The sequence below is a fragment of the Aegilops tauschii genome, chromosome 4 (genome assembly GCF_002575655.3).
Source record: "Aegilops tauschii subsp. strangulata cultivar AL8/78 chromosome 4, Aet v6.0, whole genome shotgun sequence".
In the NCBI taxonomy this organism is placed as follows: domain Eukaryota; kingdom Viridiplantae; phylum Streptophyta; class Magnoliopsida; order Poales; family Poaceae; genus Aegilops; species Aegilops tauschii.
In genome coordinates this window covers 445,281,301-445,296,597 of record NC_053038.3, presented here as the reverse complement: position 1 = coordinate 445,296,597, position 15,297 = coordinate 445,281,301, and the positions used below count along the sequence as shown (strand labels likewise).

Here is a 15,297-nt window from a genome sequence, read left to right as displayed (position 1 = left end):
CTACATAGATCCCATGTTTAAGGACTAAATAAGCCTAGAAGTGAGGGGGGTGTTGAGATATATTGCCGCCTCTCTCCATCAGTTTGAACTTTTGAATTAGTTGGCTGGTGCATGAATTCAATACATGATACATTCCCAAGACCCGACGCAAGGTTCCCCAGCCGCTGCTACCACGTAGGTGGGCGGACCCCCGATTCTAAGAGTAATTTTATGAAAGGGTTTAATTTGCTTTTCTTCAATGAGAGTTTCATTTTTCCGGAATGTATCCTTGCAGGCGAGAAATGCTTCTGTCTCGCATTAAGTGAGACATAACATTGGCAGGTTAAACGAGTTTGACAGACTAAAATGTGTGGGCAAAATTAGCTTCCAACCAAACAGAGCCGGGGTCTGGGCCTCCCTCTGGCCTCCTTTGGTTTGCAGGAATTTTTTTAGGAAATTTTTTGTGGTCTTTTGGTTTGTATGAATAGAATCCTATTTCTTTTCTTTTTGCAGGGAGAATCCTATTTCTTTAAAGGACAGGAACCCGTCCTTTGTGTTTCAAAGGGGAAAAATATATAAGCCCAGATCCAATGGAAATAATCTTATCATATGAACCAAATGACATCTATTTAGGGTTAGTTCTTTTGTGGCTTATTTGGGCTTGTGAAAATAAGCTGCCCCTTATCCAACTTATTCTAGAAGCCCAACCTAAAATTTTGTTTTAGAAGCTTACTAGTTAACCCTTAATTGTAGGCTTCTGTAACAAAATTTAGGTTGGGCTTCTAAAATAAGCCAAGTAGAGGATAGCTTATTTCCACAGCTCCAAATAAGCCACAGAACAACTAGCCCTTACTGCAATTTATGAGATGTCCCTAAAGGGACAACCAAATGACATATACTTTCCTATAGGGTTTGAGACGTCTAGGGAAAAATAATTCCTCTCCGATGACAACTTGGTGTGAGCGGCGCAACGAGGCCGGGCGATTTTCCTTGGAGGCGAGTTTTTCCTTCTTACTCGGTAGTCTAGGTTGCTTTTGTGGTACGGTGTGGATTTTTTTTATGTTTTACCCTTCATCTGCTCTATAAGAGGCCCTCCTCATCACCATGTATCCGTTTTCCTATGTTGCTTTTTTTTGAAATGGAACACAATGATTCCATACTTCACACAGGTCCAACCATAGAGCTGGATTTTTTTATGTTGCTTTATATATAAAGCGGGACGGAATCCTTTTTAAATATAGGATTTGAGACACATGTCATCTCGCTTTATGTGATTTTTCTATTTTTAAGATAGTCCTATCGGAACATATAAAGCCCGCTAGAGTACCCGCCATTCTAGGGGCATTCGCGGCGCGCATGCGTTCTGGCCGCACGATCTGCCTCGCTGGCCCGATTTTACAGTGCTGTCAAAAATCCTGCGGTTAGTTTCTTTAAACATTGATCTTTCATGCTGCAGCGGATGACGTGTGGGGCTCCTTTCCTCGTGGGCCTGTTTTGCAGTTACATTGAGAAGAAACCTCAGGGTTCTGTCCGTTCTATGCGCCGTGGAATCGGGTGAAAACCTAGCTGCCAATCCCCTCACATCCTCGATCCCCCAGACCCCATGCCTCGTCTCTCCTCTCCTCCTCACGACCACCGCCGCCGCCGCGCCCCTTCTCCTCCTCCTCCTCTGCCCAGCGCTGCCTCTCCTCCTCTCCTACTACCGGATCCTGCCGCGTGCCGACTTCTCCTCAAAGATAAGGGTCACATCCGCAGGAGAAGAGGGGCGGCGCGGCAAAATTGAGGAGTAGCGTCGCAGCTGGGTCTTGACGGTGGAGGTTGAGGAGCAGGGGAGGCCGGTGGTGGGGCGAAGGAGTAGCGTGGCCGGTGACCGGGGCAAGAAGTAGCGGGACATCGCTCTCATCGCACTGGGGTGGAGCTGCAGGGGAGAAGGGGTGGTCAGCCCTTGTTCATCATGGCCGCCATTGGCTTGCAGGTATGCTCCGGCTAGGTTGTTCTTTCTCTAACTTTGGCTATGGTTGCAACCGTTGGCTGTTATGTTAGGTCTTGATGTATTTGCTTTTTTATAGGCTTATAGTTTGAAAAACCATATACAATGATTCCTAATTTGATGCCAATAGCTCGTGTGAGCATCCACAGTGACGAGTTCTTGTGCTGATTACCAGAGGCAACATCACAGTCGTGGAGTACATGTACATCAACGCCGACAGTGCCGGCAGCAACGACACGAGGTGGGCGATTTGACCAGCGCAACATTCTTGTGTGTTCATTTAGACATTCTGGAAAGAATCTGGTCCTTGTCTTTCTATGCACGCCTATATATTTAGACATTATTGTTTTTGTGTATGCATACACATAGAAGATATTAAATATGTCTGAAACATGTGAAAGCATGCATATTTTACTGGGCTCGAAACATATCGGACCTCTGCTGCTCACAATATCTAGGAGGAATTCTAAATGCACAATTTGATCAATTTTTTAGTTTAATAAAGGTTGTCCCTGATTCTCAATCTCTTAGGTACACTATGTTAGTTCAATAAAGTCCATTCCTATCCTTAGTTTAATAGGTACAATCAGCTTTTCAATTTGTCGTTCTCATCTTGCTTAGAGTGATTTTATCTTCGTCTTTATGCACACAACTTTTATGATTTCAGTCTCCAGATGAAGCTTTTGTGGCCAGCAATGAAAACTGCTTAAAGATGAGCCCGCCCAGCCACCTGTCATCCACGACCCTACTCCTCAAGCCATTCTTGTCTCTACAGGCAGGTGAGCTCTTTCCTCCTCCCCCCTCTCTCTTTTCAATTTATGCTGGTAGATGTGTTTGCTGTGGGTTCTGCTGCTACCAGGCTTGGCTACTGCTTGGCCTAACTCTACTTGTGCTGCTGCTATGTGCTACTATATGTTGTTGGTTGCCTCCTTGGTTATTTGTGAATCTGAAAACACTTTGTGAGAAGCACGGATTGAAGAGAAGGCTATGAGCCAATGAGAAGAGCTTCATTTTCATTTTTTTAGAATTGATGAAGGACGTGTCATATGTTCAGTTGCTAACATTCTCTCTATGGTGTATGCACTTGTTGTTCATTGCATTAGAGGGAGAGGAAAACTATTTGTGAGAAGCAAGGATTGAAGAGAAGGCTATGAGCCAGTGAGAAAACCTGAACTTTAGTTTTTTATTTAAGAATTGATGAAGGATATGTCATATGTTCAGTTACTTACATATTCTCTATGGTGTATGTACCTGTTGTTCATTGCATTAGAGGGAGAGGACAACAAGAGTAAGAAAGTCTTGCGGCGTGAAGGCAGTAGCACGCAGCGCCAAGTCAAGCACATTGGCCTCGATGGCAAGAGACCAGTACCATCAGGTTCGCTTGACTGCTTGCTAGGTTAGTGGTTCATCTCTTATTCTTCTTCATGTAGGAAATATAAGGTGTGCATATAGAAGAGTCCATACTGGGCATCCTTTTCTTTTTTAGGTTTTGCAATCCATGGCAAAGTGTGTTATATATTTTCATAATTCTTACCACTTACTTATTTTTTCAGCAGCATAGATTTAAATGCAGTAACGCGTGTTTATACTTTGCAGCCCGTCATTGAACAATACCCTTAATAAAGCTACATGGTGGACGCTAATTGTCATATTTTGACCGACAAATCTGTTTGAATAGATTATACAAGATTGATGTGATTATCAGATGATTGCAGTCTACCCAAGGTGAGTTTATCCTTTTGGTTTATGCAAAAATGCTTATTTGGCTTCATGTGTAACATGATTTTTCAGCATCTAATATTTGTTCTGTCCAACAGAGTACACGAGAAAGAAGTGCTACTGCTACATTACTGCTGCTTGCCAAGGGAAAAGAGAGTTCCATTGTAAAATGAGATGCCAGGTATTGAGGGCTAGACTGTACATGGCAAAGATTAATTTGTTATGGTGAAGCCAAAGCTTTAGTGTTTGATTCATTGGGTTTCATCTTTGTTAACTTATTATTAAGCATATCTACTATGTACTTTGTCCCACATAAATGATTGAGAAAAACTCTGCTTTTTATGACATCATGACTCACTGTCATGTCTAAATATTTGAATCTTATATTGATGTTTCGACCGTGGATGCCAAAACATCACAGTTTGCCTGATAGAGTGAATCCATTATAAAATAAAGCTCCTTCCATCAATTAGATAGCTTTTATGAATTTGATTTTTCTATTTTGAAGATACATATTGGTTATTTGGATGCTTTCGTTTAGAGGGCATGACAGCTTGGCCAGAACCAGCCAATGTCAGAGAACTCCGAGGGTTGCAGGGGTTATTACAGGAGGTTTGTACCGGCGCTGAAGTATGTAACTGATGCCATACTCCCAGGAAAAGCTCGAACGACCTTCAACAAAAGGGTACCTGTACCCGGTTTGTTCAATCGCAATCTCACTACATCGAAATAGTCAAAAAGGTGTCACCTCACTCAGTTCGACATAGATCAATGAGGATTCGTGCGGCAGGGAGGGGACTGGTGATAGAAAACATGGGTCCAAGAAGAAATCAAAGAGCATGGTGAGTTGTTCTCCCTTTTGAAATTTAAAACCTAGACTAGAATCGGTCAATTGTAATTTGGCAATATGATTAGGATAGCATAATATTTTGCTACTACCTTGCTAATAGCTTCGCGAGGTAATTATGTCAGCTATATATGTGTTTATTTTTTTACTGTAGTGAGATCGCTTATTTTAATTTAGAAAATAGAAACATGAAGTGTGGTTATAAGAATCTAATAACAGATGTTCTTAGCATGAACAAGCTCTGTAATGTACCTACTGACTAATAGCACAATCGAATCCTTCCTGAGCTTCATCTGTCAGTCATGACTTGGCATGCCCGGTTTTACTTTACGAAGAGTAGTATTTGGTGCTCTAATATTCAACAGTATTCTTGAATTGGGAATTATGTTTATAATAGTTAAAGTGCTTGTGTGTTAGTCTGATGTATATAAGTGAAAGAAAATAAAAAACAGATGGAGGAAGGGAACTTCTTGCTTTTCTTTTCCTTTTGTTTCTCTGTTTGATAATTACTCCCTATGATGGGAAGGTTTGAGAATAGAAACGTCCTACTCTTTTATCCCTTTTAGTGTGAACGGCTCGACGGTAAGCGTGGCTATCTGCTCCTCACTCTATTGGTTGTGTCTCTGTCTTCCTCGTGCGCTGCGCCACACGCCTATTTGTGGCTTGCGTGCTGCTGTTGCGTTTATGGTGTGTTGGCTTGATGTGTGTGTGTGTGCACTAGCTAGGCGAGGATCACTGGCTCACTTCTCTCTCTCTGTAGCTTCTTAGGGAAAAAAATACTTTTCCTCTCGCCTGGATCATGCTTCTAGCATCTTTCCAGGCAGGTAGATGTTTCCAAGATCAAGAGAGAAAAGGTTCTTGCATGTATATACTTTTAGGTGACACATGACCAGAAGTCTTTCCTATGAAAATCATGTGGTCTTGCGACGCCCCGACCCTTTTCTTCAGAAATTTGCGATGTGTTTATGCATGTCTGTGTTGTGATGTGCTCATGTGCATATGAGCATGATTTGTTCTGGCACTTTAGGCATTAGCACACCTATAATACCATTTTCTAATATCTGATAGTTGTGTATTTATATTGGCTGCGCCTAGCTTTTGGGATATAATTTCGAAGGGTATTCTTCCCATATGATCAGTTCTGCGGCGTGCACTCATTTTTACTGCGATGAATGGTGTCTAAGTCTCCCTCTCTCTCTCTAACTCTCTGTGTGTGCCACTCTCTCTGAGATTTGAAGGTAAGTTATTATTTCCTGTTATCAATCCTGGGGATGTTACGATTTCTATTTATTTCTGCGGTGGCCAATAAAATCTGACAAGAAGTTGTTATCCACCTCCATCCATGATGGCGAACCTCCAACTATTGTTTCTTTTCCGGTAGGATATGCATTTGATCCAGTCCATGTCTTGGCCTCTTTTTGATGTGTGTATTGCTATGTTCTTCTTCCAGGTATTGTTCAATCCATCAGTTGCTAGCGGATGTCGTGTTGTGATTAAGGTTTGCCACCTTCCTCTGCTACATCGCTTAGTTTTATGGGCCATTCTTAGAATACTATGTGCTTGCTCTTTTTGGCTGTGGCATGTGAATATGATGCTTACCAACATTATTGTAGAATTTGTTTCTCGGTGATGTAAAACATATAGCTATTAAAGGAAGCCCTTGGTTTGTATTAGGTACTTGTGACATTTGGTGGAACTGTATGACAAATAGTGAAAGAATACAAATTACCAATGATGTAGTTACATAGAGAGAAGATACTCACATGTCACATCATATTCCCTCGCGCTCCTCTTCTCAATTGCAAAACTTAATATTAGTTCAAGCTTCTTTTGTTATGCTGTCAACAATGTCAATTGGTGCAACAGGTGTCACCCTAAGAAATTGAGATTAGCTAATATGTTATTCTGTAACAACACTCAGGTTCTTGAAACAAACAAGATGCAAATTTATTTACACTCAGGTTCTCCAATATAATGGTCGACATTAATGGCGCAAACATCTGCTCACAAGTAGTTTCAACAGAAGTGTTATGAGCTGCAAAGTAAATGAATAGAGCATTAAACCAGGCAAACTGCAAAAGCAAAATCTTCACGCAGTAATTTTTATCATACAAGCAATTGAAATAACAGACATAAGAGATTCGAGGCAAGATACATACTTTCCCCAATGCTTCTTAACAACATCAATTGCTTTTCCTTACTCGTCTGCCCTGTGAAACTGAGTATGTCTAAACTGGGTTCGAAGTTACACGGACAGATGTAAGGAACCGATAAATTTACCAAGACATGGTTCAGTGAGGTCGAGATCATACACCTTATGTGTCAATAACATAGGGTTCCATGCAATCTCAAGATCATGTGAATTCATCTGTCCATGTCCGCCACAACTCCCGCAGCGCCATGCATCTCGCTGCACCAAGCACGAGCGAATTCAGGCCACTTAAAAAGGACATAATAGCATGGCGACTGTGGATTTTTCTTATCAGAACTTCAAAATGACGCAGTTAACTCAGCAACCACACACCTATGTCCCCAACCTGCATATGAGGTTTTTTTATTAGGAACCATATATAGACAAACTATATGAGGCTTCTTTTTATTAGGAACTATATGGTCCTCAATCGCATGTTTGATAAAGTTCCCCATTAACAACCTAGCTATAATGTGTACAGATGATATAATACTATGAAATAGGCAAAAATGGCATCTGGTTGAGAAAATTGTTTATTTAGATGCCTAAAACAAACAAACAAAAACAAGTGATAGAACCCTAACCGGATATTCACTTGCAAGATGAGGCTTGTAGAGATCGTAAACATGAGTCATGTGAGAAGCTCTATATTTGCTTTCGAAAGAAATAGATGCATTTGGACCAATAAGCATAGCAACTGTAGCAGCTCCACCCATAGGCCGAGCTGGCCCCTCTGCATAAACCTAAACATAATATGGGATAGCAAATGAGTGTTGCACGGAGACAAAAGGAAGAGAAAATGAATCCACTTAGTGCAACAGTTAGATGGCCATGCTGGGTGACTAACCGTGCTATCTGTGCAGACTACAAGGCCGTAACGTTCATCCCAACATCGACTTTCGATCGAAGTTACACCAATTCAAGAGGGAGGTTGTTCCACCATAACATGCATTACTGGAGTCAAAATTCCTCAATGTCAGTATTACCACTTTCCTATATTTGTGACAAGTGTCAACAGTAGTGACTGAGTGAGTGAGACTGAGACTGAACTAACAAACAACTAAAAGAACTGGAAAACGTGAATTCATCAAGATAATGGTTTAGAGGGTGAATATATGTGGGATGCTATTCCATGATTTACCTCAAAAAATTGCATCAACCACGTTTTGATGGATTTACTTTTGTCTATCACTGTCTCGCTACCAACCACAAGGTGGCCAATTAGCTTCAAATCAATGTGGTACTTTTCCAGCAGGGATTTGACAATTGTCAAGCTGACACAACTTTCCAATTTGAGCATTCAGATACCGAACAGAGCATTGCATTAAATATATACGTATTTGATCTAATTGCTTAGTAAATTCTACTCATCAAGAAGTCGTCCCCAAATTGCCTCTCCCTCCATACAGAGCTGCCTTGCCGTGCACACCAGGTTCGACCAGATCGAGAATGCGCCCTTCCTCTGACCGAGATGATGGCCTGGAACTCACAACCAGACCATACTCACCAAAATGACTAATAACAAAAACAATATCACCACTAAAATCTTTGACGGAATCGAAAGACACCACCACAGCCTACTGACAGAAACATCACCACCGACAATCCAACGCCACACCATCACCACACAAACTGGATAAGAAGCAAGATAAATCCTCATAGAAGAAAAGAAATGCCATACCGTGCTGCCCCAAAAGACACACCAGAGGAAGCAGAAAAAGACCCGGCGTAGAGCAGCCTCCCCAGCCTAAAGAAGCAATGAAGATCCCCACTGAAATGGTCAGAACAATTTTTTAGAGCAAACATAGTAAAACAAAATCCGTTTTACTGAAATCTCAAGCATGTTTTGGCTGTTTTCTGCAACAACAGCAACAAAAAATCACTATCAAAGAAGACAGGGGGTGCAGAAGCTACTATACGTGCAGATATACTTGTGACGGTGGAGTCGCCGACAAGACCGTGAGGTCGCCGGCGAGGAGACCCACCTCTGCCCAAAGACACCGGCTCCCACGCACTTCTGGGATGTGGGCAACCACGAGCATGCTCGTCGGGAGGCATCCTCAATCGCTGGCGATGGCTACCTTCCCTGAAAACGAGGGCTCTGCTGGTGAGGTCCGAGTTCCCGATTGGAGAGGAGAGGGGGTGGCGGCCGCTCAAGCCGACGCTGGCAACAGGCGGTCGGCTCGAGTGTCCGGGCCTGCCGTTGGGCAGCGCCACAGCACAGGAGGCGGGGCCCCTCTTGCTCCCGAACAACGGTGCGCATCAGCGGAGGATGGAAAACTTGGGGCGGGGAAGAGAAAGAGGGGAGAGGTGCCAGCCACCATGCGCTGGGATTTCAAGATCGGAGGAGGAGAGAAGCGAGGGGAAGAAGCAGCGAAGAGACGACAGTGCAGAGGAGCGACACGTGCTGCGCGCCGTCCTCCTATCCCCATGCCACTTTGCACTACACCGCTTAAAGAAACGGCCAACAAGACCGGAAACTCCAAAGAGTACCCAAGCTCGCTTGCTCTCACTCAAAAGTGTCCATCCCACGTCAGCCTCTCCAATGCATCCCGTATTTGATTTTTGTATTATGTCTAATTAATCCTAACCTACTAGAAAACTTACGATGTGCTAGGGCATTTTTTGCATGGCCAACATGAACAAATCCCAATTTTCAAATTGTAAAATGTAGTCGCATTTTTTGCATGGTGAACATGAACAAATCCTAATTTGCAAATATTTAAATGTAATCATCATTTGCACAACGAACATGAAAATTTCTTATTTTGCAAATTATGAAATGTTATCGTCCCAAATCTGCTAGGATAGGCCTTTTTTTGCACTGCTAACATGAACAGAAACAATTTGCAAATTGGGATTTGAAATCATCCTTACTTAATTAATATTAAATCTGTTAGACAAATGAACATGCAGAGCATTTATTGCACCTGAATTTACAACTGTCCATTTAACCACAACCACTAAACGCGCCCGAGCGCCATTCCTCCGCACTCCCAACAAACTGAATATTGCCAGATGTGCACAGGCATCATGGTGCCTGTTAAAAAAAAATCATTTTTTACAGCTCAAAAAAAATTGAAACCTTTTGTAAACACGCACACACACATATATACTATATATGTGCAAAAAATTATAACATTTTGCTTTCCCACATAGTGTAAAAAAAAGACAAATATGTATTTTCAAATGGGACGGAATTTTTTTGGCCGGAATTTTGTTTTTTTGTATAGCTTTCAAATTACATTTCTTTTCAAAACAAAATTCCATGGATCCGTAGTGAATACATGGAAGTTTTCACAGAATTATTTTCGATTTTTTTACTTTTAAATATGGTTTTTGCATTTTTTTAAGGGCACCATGGTGCCCGAGCACACAAACTTCACACTCCAACAAAACGGGCCATAGCACTTGGGAGGGACGAGTGCTTAAAAAAACATGAGAGGAAAGTGTCAAAACCGATGTCAGAAATAGTCGTTCCCAGGAGTTTTAACCCCGGGGAGTTTAGTGATTTAGGTGATTGTGTTACATGATGGTTAAAGATAATCAGTGAGAAGACTTTTATGCTTGCTACATATTAACTTACTTTGGTGCTAATATATTCAACTCTTTTTAGTGCTTTTCAGTACAATGTATACCAGTTTCATTTTGGAAGCAACTGAAGACGACGTAAGTAAGATATATTGTAGAGCACCTTGATGATACACTTTACAATCCGAAGACATTTTGAGAGCTTAGACAACGAGTTCGGTCATATGGATTCGTGTGTGCGCCAATGACAGCCCACTGGACACACCTACCATGAAGAGCTACTTAGTCGATATGGTCATTTGAACTGTCAAAGCATCTTATATTTAGGAACAGGGAGTAATATATAGCGTTCTCTATAAAAATTATACCTAAGTATCTATTTCTTTATGCTTTAAGGATTTTATTATCAATCTCTAAACCACTCTTATTTGCATGGTTTGAATGCTTGGTTCGCTCTTGCTTTTTGCGTCAGCTGTGCAACGGGTCAAAAGTGTTGGAACAAGTTAGGATCCCAACAAAAATGCTTTTGAATGCTATGATGCAACAGATTGGCCTTCCAAATCGTAGTGTAATCAACACAGAAAGTAAAGGAATGTTGGTGTCGACGCAACCATTCAGTTATGTCCATCTAAGCACCAACTAAGCAATGAACTTTCAAGGAAATCAATATCCATCTATGTCTACGAAAATCTTGAAGAAGCTGAAGATAGGCTGGAAAATGAAGCTATTAGGTTTATGGAAGTCTCTTACAACAAAGTGGTGCAAGACTTCAACTATGATAAGTTCCAGCTGGTTCAACAAAAAAAAATCTCTAAAACTGGAGCTTAAAGAAAATAAGTAATAATGGACTATCTAAGCAGCAGTTGGTGCAGTATTCCGGGCGGGGATCGCATGACAGTGAAAGAACTTTACCATATAAGAGATACCAACTTCATAACATGATCAACACCCGAAGACATCGATTTTAACCATACTCTATTGCAAATACGATATGTTGCAGAGCTCCTCAACGATACGATTACAATCAAACGACATTCTATAAAAAAGGTATTATTGGGGACTGGATGATGATATGGAAGGCATTTCTGCTTTTGGCATTGGCAGCCCACCGAACACACCCATCATGAAGATTTGCTTAGACAATGAAGTCATTTTCGATACCAATGACACATGCAACGATGATTCTACCTGATGTTCATCACTGCGTATATCACTCATCGTAAGAGAGATGACCAGACCTATCTATATGATGTATCTCTACTTATGTAGCTTGCTTACTAAAAACAATGTAAATAAGCTATCATAAATTGTAATGTTGTGTATCAACATTATACCTTAGTATCTATTTCCTTATCTTCCAATCAGTGTCTAAATATTCTTACATGCATGGTTTTCAATGCTAGGTTGCTCTCGCCCTTTGCCCTTTGCGTCATCAGCGCAAAGTACTCATTATTTCAATCTGTGCCTGAGTTTTCCTATCACCACTCTTACAATACTTGGCTTGCTGCTGGCCTTGGCGCCATTGGCGCAACGGGTCATCTAGTCATATGAACCAAAGGGGACCTTTGTTCACAATTCATGACGTGGCTTCTTTACCAAGAATCGGCTAGTCGCCAAAAAAGTTACTGAGAAACTGAAAAAGTGAAACAACTTGTACATGAATTCCTCTATGTACTATGGTATAGAACTACAGATCAAGAACTAGGACGAGAAAGACATCCGCGTGACAAATAGTACAACGAGCACACACCAACACCAGCCGGCGAAGGAATTCACGCTCACCTTCCGACAAACCAATAAGCACTGCCTGTCCCCGGCAACGTGGCGCCTGCCTTGCTGGCCAGTGACCGCACCCATTCAATTACTTCGTTCGTGGCCGTGTCTCCCAAGCCCGCGGCGGAGCTGTAAAACAGAGCGACGGCGGCCACCAAGGCGCGCTAGCTAGAATGCGGCGGCCCTGTCCTTGACGACGACGTCCTCGACCTCCCGCCGCATGAGCTTCTCCTCGTGTTGCCGCCGGCAGAACACCACCCAGGCGTTCACCTCCAGCGCCACGCAGCCGCCGACGAGCGTCGCCAGCGCCATGCAGTAGCCGAGCTTCCAGTAGGAGGCGCCGAGCCCCATGACCTCGAAGCCCTGGAAGACGTTCACCACCCCGACCACCACGCACCCGTACCCCACCAGGTGGTGGTACGACTTCCAGTACTTGCGGTACCGGTTGGTCGTCTTGGGCCGGAAGAACACCGCCAGCGTCTGCAGGCTCCCCGCCGTCGCCGCCGCGATGCCCAGCCCGCGGTGCAGCTTGTACGTCACCCCGGGCGACGCCGCCCCCATCGCGATCCCCAGCGCGAACCCGGCCGCCCCCAGCGCGTACCCCGTCGCCTGCACCGCCGCGTGCCCGTAGAACCACGCTGGGCCGGCGGAGGCGCAGGGCCGGAGGTACCGCGCCAGGGCTGCGCCGACCGGGAGCAGGAGGCCCCAGGAGAGCGCGTTGAGGGAGCCGTGCGCCCACTGCAGCCTGGCGGACGCGATCGGGGAGGACTCCGTGGCCGTGGTGAGGATGTCGACGGTGGCGTGCGACGCCAGGTCGGAGGCGTCCGTGGGGTGGATGGTCGGGGAGTAGCCCTGCACGTACAGGCCCCGGTTCCACACGAAGTGGACCCTGGTGCGGTTCGGGGAGAGGCGGATGGTGGCGGCGATGGTCACCGACGCGCCGTCGCGGACGGTGCGGGCCGGCGCGATGAGGGACGCCGAGGAGGCGAGCAGCGGGATGTCGAGCGGGCGGGACACCAGGGGCTTGGCCTGGAGCTTGACGTCGGCGGAGAGCACGAAGGGGAGCGCGAGCAGCGCGCCCGTGGACGGGTCGGAGAAGGCGGCGATGACGCGCGCCCCGGCCATGGCCGGCGCGTCCTGGTTGACGCCCCACGCCACCCAGCCCGACGGCGAGATGAAGGACCCCGTGAAGGCCGCGTCCAGCGTGGCGTTGCGCGCGTCGTACGTCCACGCCAGCGTCGCGCCCTGCGTCGGCAGCGCGATGCACTTGGCGTACGCCTTCACCGGCGTCGACGTCGTGCACCTGCCGGGCGCCCCAGCCGCCGCCCCGCCGCCGACGACCACGAGCGCCACCAACAAACCAACGAGAGGGCCGCCACTCCTCATTGTCGCTGTCGATCGATCGTGTCCCGTGGAGCTGGGTGGTGCCGAGCTAACAGAGCGAGCGCGGTGGCGTGTGTCAGTGTGCGCGACGCTGTGGCGTGCGTTGGGTTGGGTTTTGTCTGCGCGCGTAAGTGGGGTTTTAGTGGGGCGTTTTGGAGGTGTGATTGTGAAATGTGATGATGGCTGTGAACCGCGTGTGCTGCTCCCGTTTGTTGGTTGTGTATTTCGTTTCGTTTCGGAAGATGATGGGGTCTTGGCTTCGAAGGCAAGGGAGGGCCTCCACAAAGAGGCCTGAAATATTCTGTGGTGATCTGTGTGGTGCCCAACTCTGGCCCCATCTTGCACTTGCCTCCCGGATTAGATCAGTGTGTGTGTGGTAGGTGTGAGGCAGTGACTGCAATAGTTAACCAAAATTTGAGCTGCACACTGAGAATTTGAGACACACAAGCTTGCATACTGTATGGTCCAGCTTAATTGAAGAGGAATCTGAAAGGAGCACATGGATCAAAGCTGACCAACTAAATTATAGTAAGAGTTAAGAACTATAAATTGTAAGAAAAATACCTTTTACCACTGGAGTATAAATCATTGGCTGATTTACCAGCCTATTAATGCTACATTTACTAGGTTAGGTGATCTCACACAGCAGTGGGCGGACTGATTGATGCTAAGTGGAAGATTTGGTGGCCGCAGTCGGCACGCCGCTCGCCCTCCACCGGCGTGGTGATGTGATGTGATACGATGGATTCGATCGGCTGGGAAATGTTTCGCGTGAGCTTTAGCGGTTATGATCATGATGATTATGATGATGATGGTCCTAGCTAAGCTTGCCATTATTGGCTTTGAAGGCACGGCTCCGGCGAGAGTTGTGTGATTCTTGTTGGCAAAGCGGCCAAACGGATGCATGATCGGAGAAAAGTAGCATGGGCGCACCATGCATGCTTGAGGAAAGCAAGGGAGTTTAGTAGAATATGTTTAAAATCTTTAAGGAGGATTAGTGGAGTGCCAGCGTGTGAAAAGCATGCCTTCAGGGGGCTCATGGCACCTGGATAGTTATTACCATCTCTAGTTGAGTCTTGCTGTCAATGGTCTGTTAGAATTGTTGGTTGCTGCTGTTGAACCAAATCAGTGATTTTACAATTTCACCATGTAAATTCAAGTTTAGTGGACTCAGATTTTGGTTTCTAATTATTACACTAATCTTTTTTCTTGAAATAAACAGTAGTAAACTGATAGCATAGTGGATTTCACACACAAAAACTCATTTGAAGGAAGAGGAGAAGGTTTTGACAGTTTCAACCGAATAGAAACTTTTTTTTTTTGCAAGTAAAAAGGTGGCGCATGGCCGACCTTATATTTCAAAAGGGCATAAGCCCAAAAAGAGCAGTTACATGGCTTGTGAGGTGCACCCAGGTGCAAGGCCACAAGCAGCCTGGAAGAAAAGAGGGGAGGGGAGAAGATAAGATGAGAAGGGAGAAAGAAATCAGATCCTAGCCACTAAGCATGCTAGCCCATGTCTGCAAATCATCCTTGTCCTGCTGCTTGGTGGCTCTGTTTTTCCATAGACGAATCAGATTAGCGGCATGAAATCTTATATAAGGCGCGGACCAGCTCTTGTCATTAAAAACCCGATCATTTCTAGCCTGCCAGAGTGTGACAGCACAAGCCGCGAACGCAACATTCCATTTGGCCTTGAACCGGAGATGATTCATCGCCTTAGAAACAAAGAACTGAATGTTGGGTGAGTCACGGGCCAACGGCGCCAGCGACTGCCCCAGAGGGCATGAACGGGGCGACAACGAAGAACCAGATGATCGGCTGTCTCCACAGCCGGACAAGTGTCGCAGCCAGCGGTCGGAGCGGCAGTTGCCCATCCTTTTCGAA

At 45.0% G+C, this 15,297-nt stretch overlaps 1 protein-coding gene and 2 long non-coding RNA genes across 6 annotated transcripts; 1 reads left to right on the top strand and 2 right to left on the bottom strand.

The window, feature by feature from the left end:
* Positions 1 to 922: 922 nt before the first annotated feature.
* LOC120963075 (uncharacterized) lies at positions 923 to 7,682 on the top strand. Of its 2 annotated transcripts, none has more exons than XR_006662990.2 (8): positions 923 to 1,954; positions 2,145 to 2,210; positions 2,637 to 3,127; positions 3,240 to 3,365; positions 3,566 to 3,694; positions 3,787 to 4,530; positions 5,986 to 6,033; positions 7,590 to 7,682. It is a non-coding gene; the product is annotated as an uncharacterized lncRNA (long non-coding RNA). The 2 variants fall into 2 exon arrangements; XR_006662989.2 differs by having other exon boundaries at positions 2,100 to 2,210.
* Positions 6,328 to 9,118, bottom strand: LOC120963074 (uncharacterized). 3 transcript variants are annotated; one of them, XR_012182389.1, is made up of 7 exons: positions 8,646 to 9,118; positions 8,408 to 8,497; positions 7,868 to 8,205; positions 7,574 to 7,680; positions 7,311 to 7,469; positions 6,695 to 7,072; positions 6,328 to 6,570 (listed from the first exon to the last, which is right to left on the bottom strand). It is a non-coding gene; the product is annotated as an uncharacterized lncRNA (long non-coding RNA). The 3 variants fall into 3 exon arrangements; XR_005754819.2 differs by having other exon boundaries at positions 8,712 to 9,117; XR_006662988.1 differs by having other exon boundaries at positions 6,695 to 6,945; positions 8,712 to 9,117.
* Positions 9,119 to 11,821: 2,703 nt separating this feature from the next.
* On the bottom strand, positions 11,822 to 13,628 carry LOC109741346 (cytochrome b561 and DOMON domain-containing protein At2g04850). The gene has a single exon (XM_020300420.4). It carries the CDS (start codon positions 13,414 to 13,416, stop codon positions 12,199 to 12,201), a length of 1,218 nt encoding a protein of 405 aa, XP_020156009.1. The 5' UTR covers positions 13,417 to 13,628; the 3' UTR covers positions 11,822 to 12,198.
* Between the last annotated feature and the right edge of the window lie 1,669 nt (positions 13,629 to 15,297).

What these genes read in the sequence shown, in the direction of transcription:
- LOC109741346 (XM_020300420.4), bottom strand. Translation starts at nt 13,416, where the DNA reads ATGAGGAGTGGCGGCCCTCTCGTTGGTTTGTTGGTGGCGCTCGTGGTC.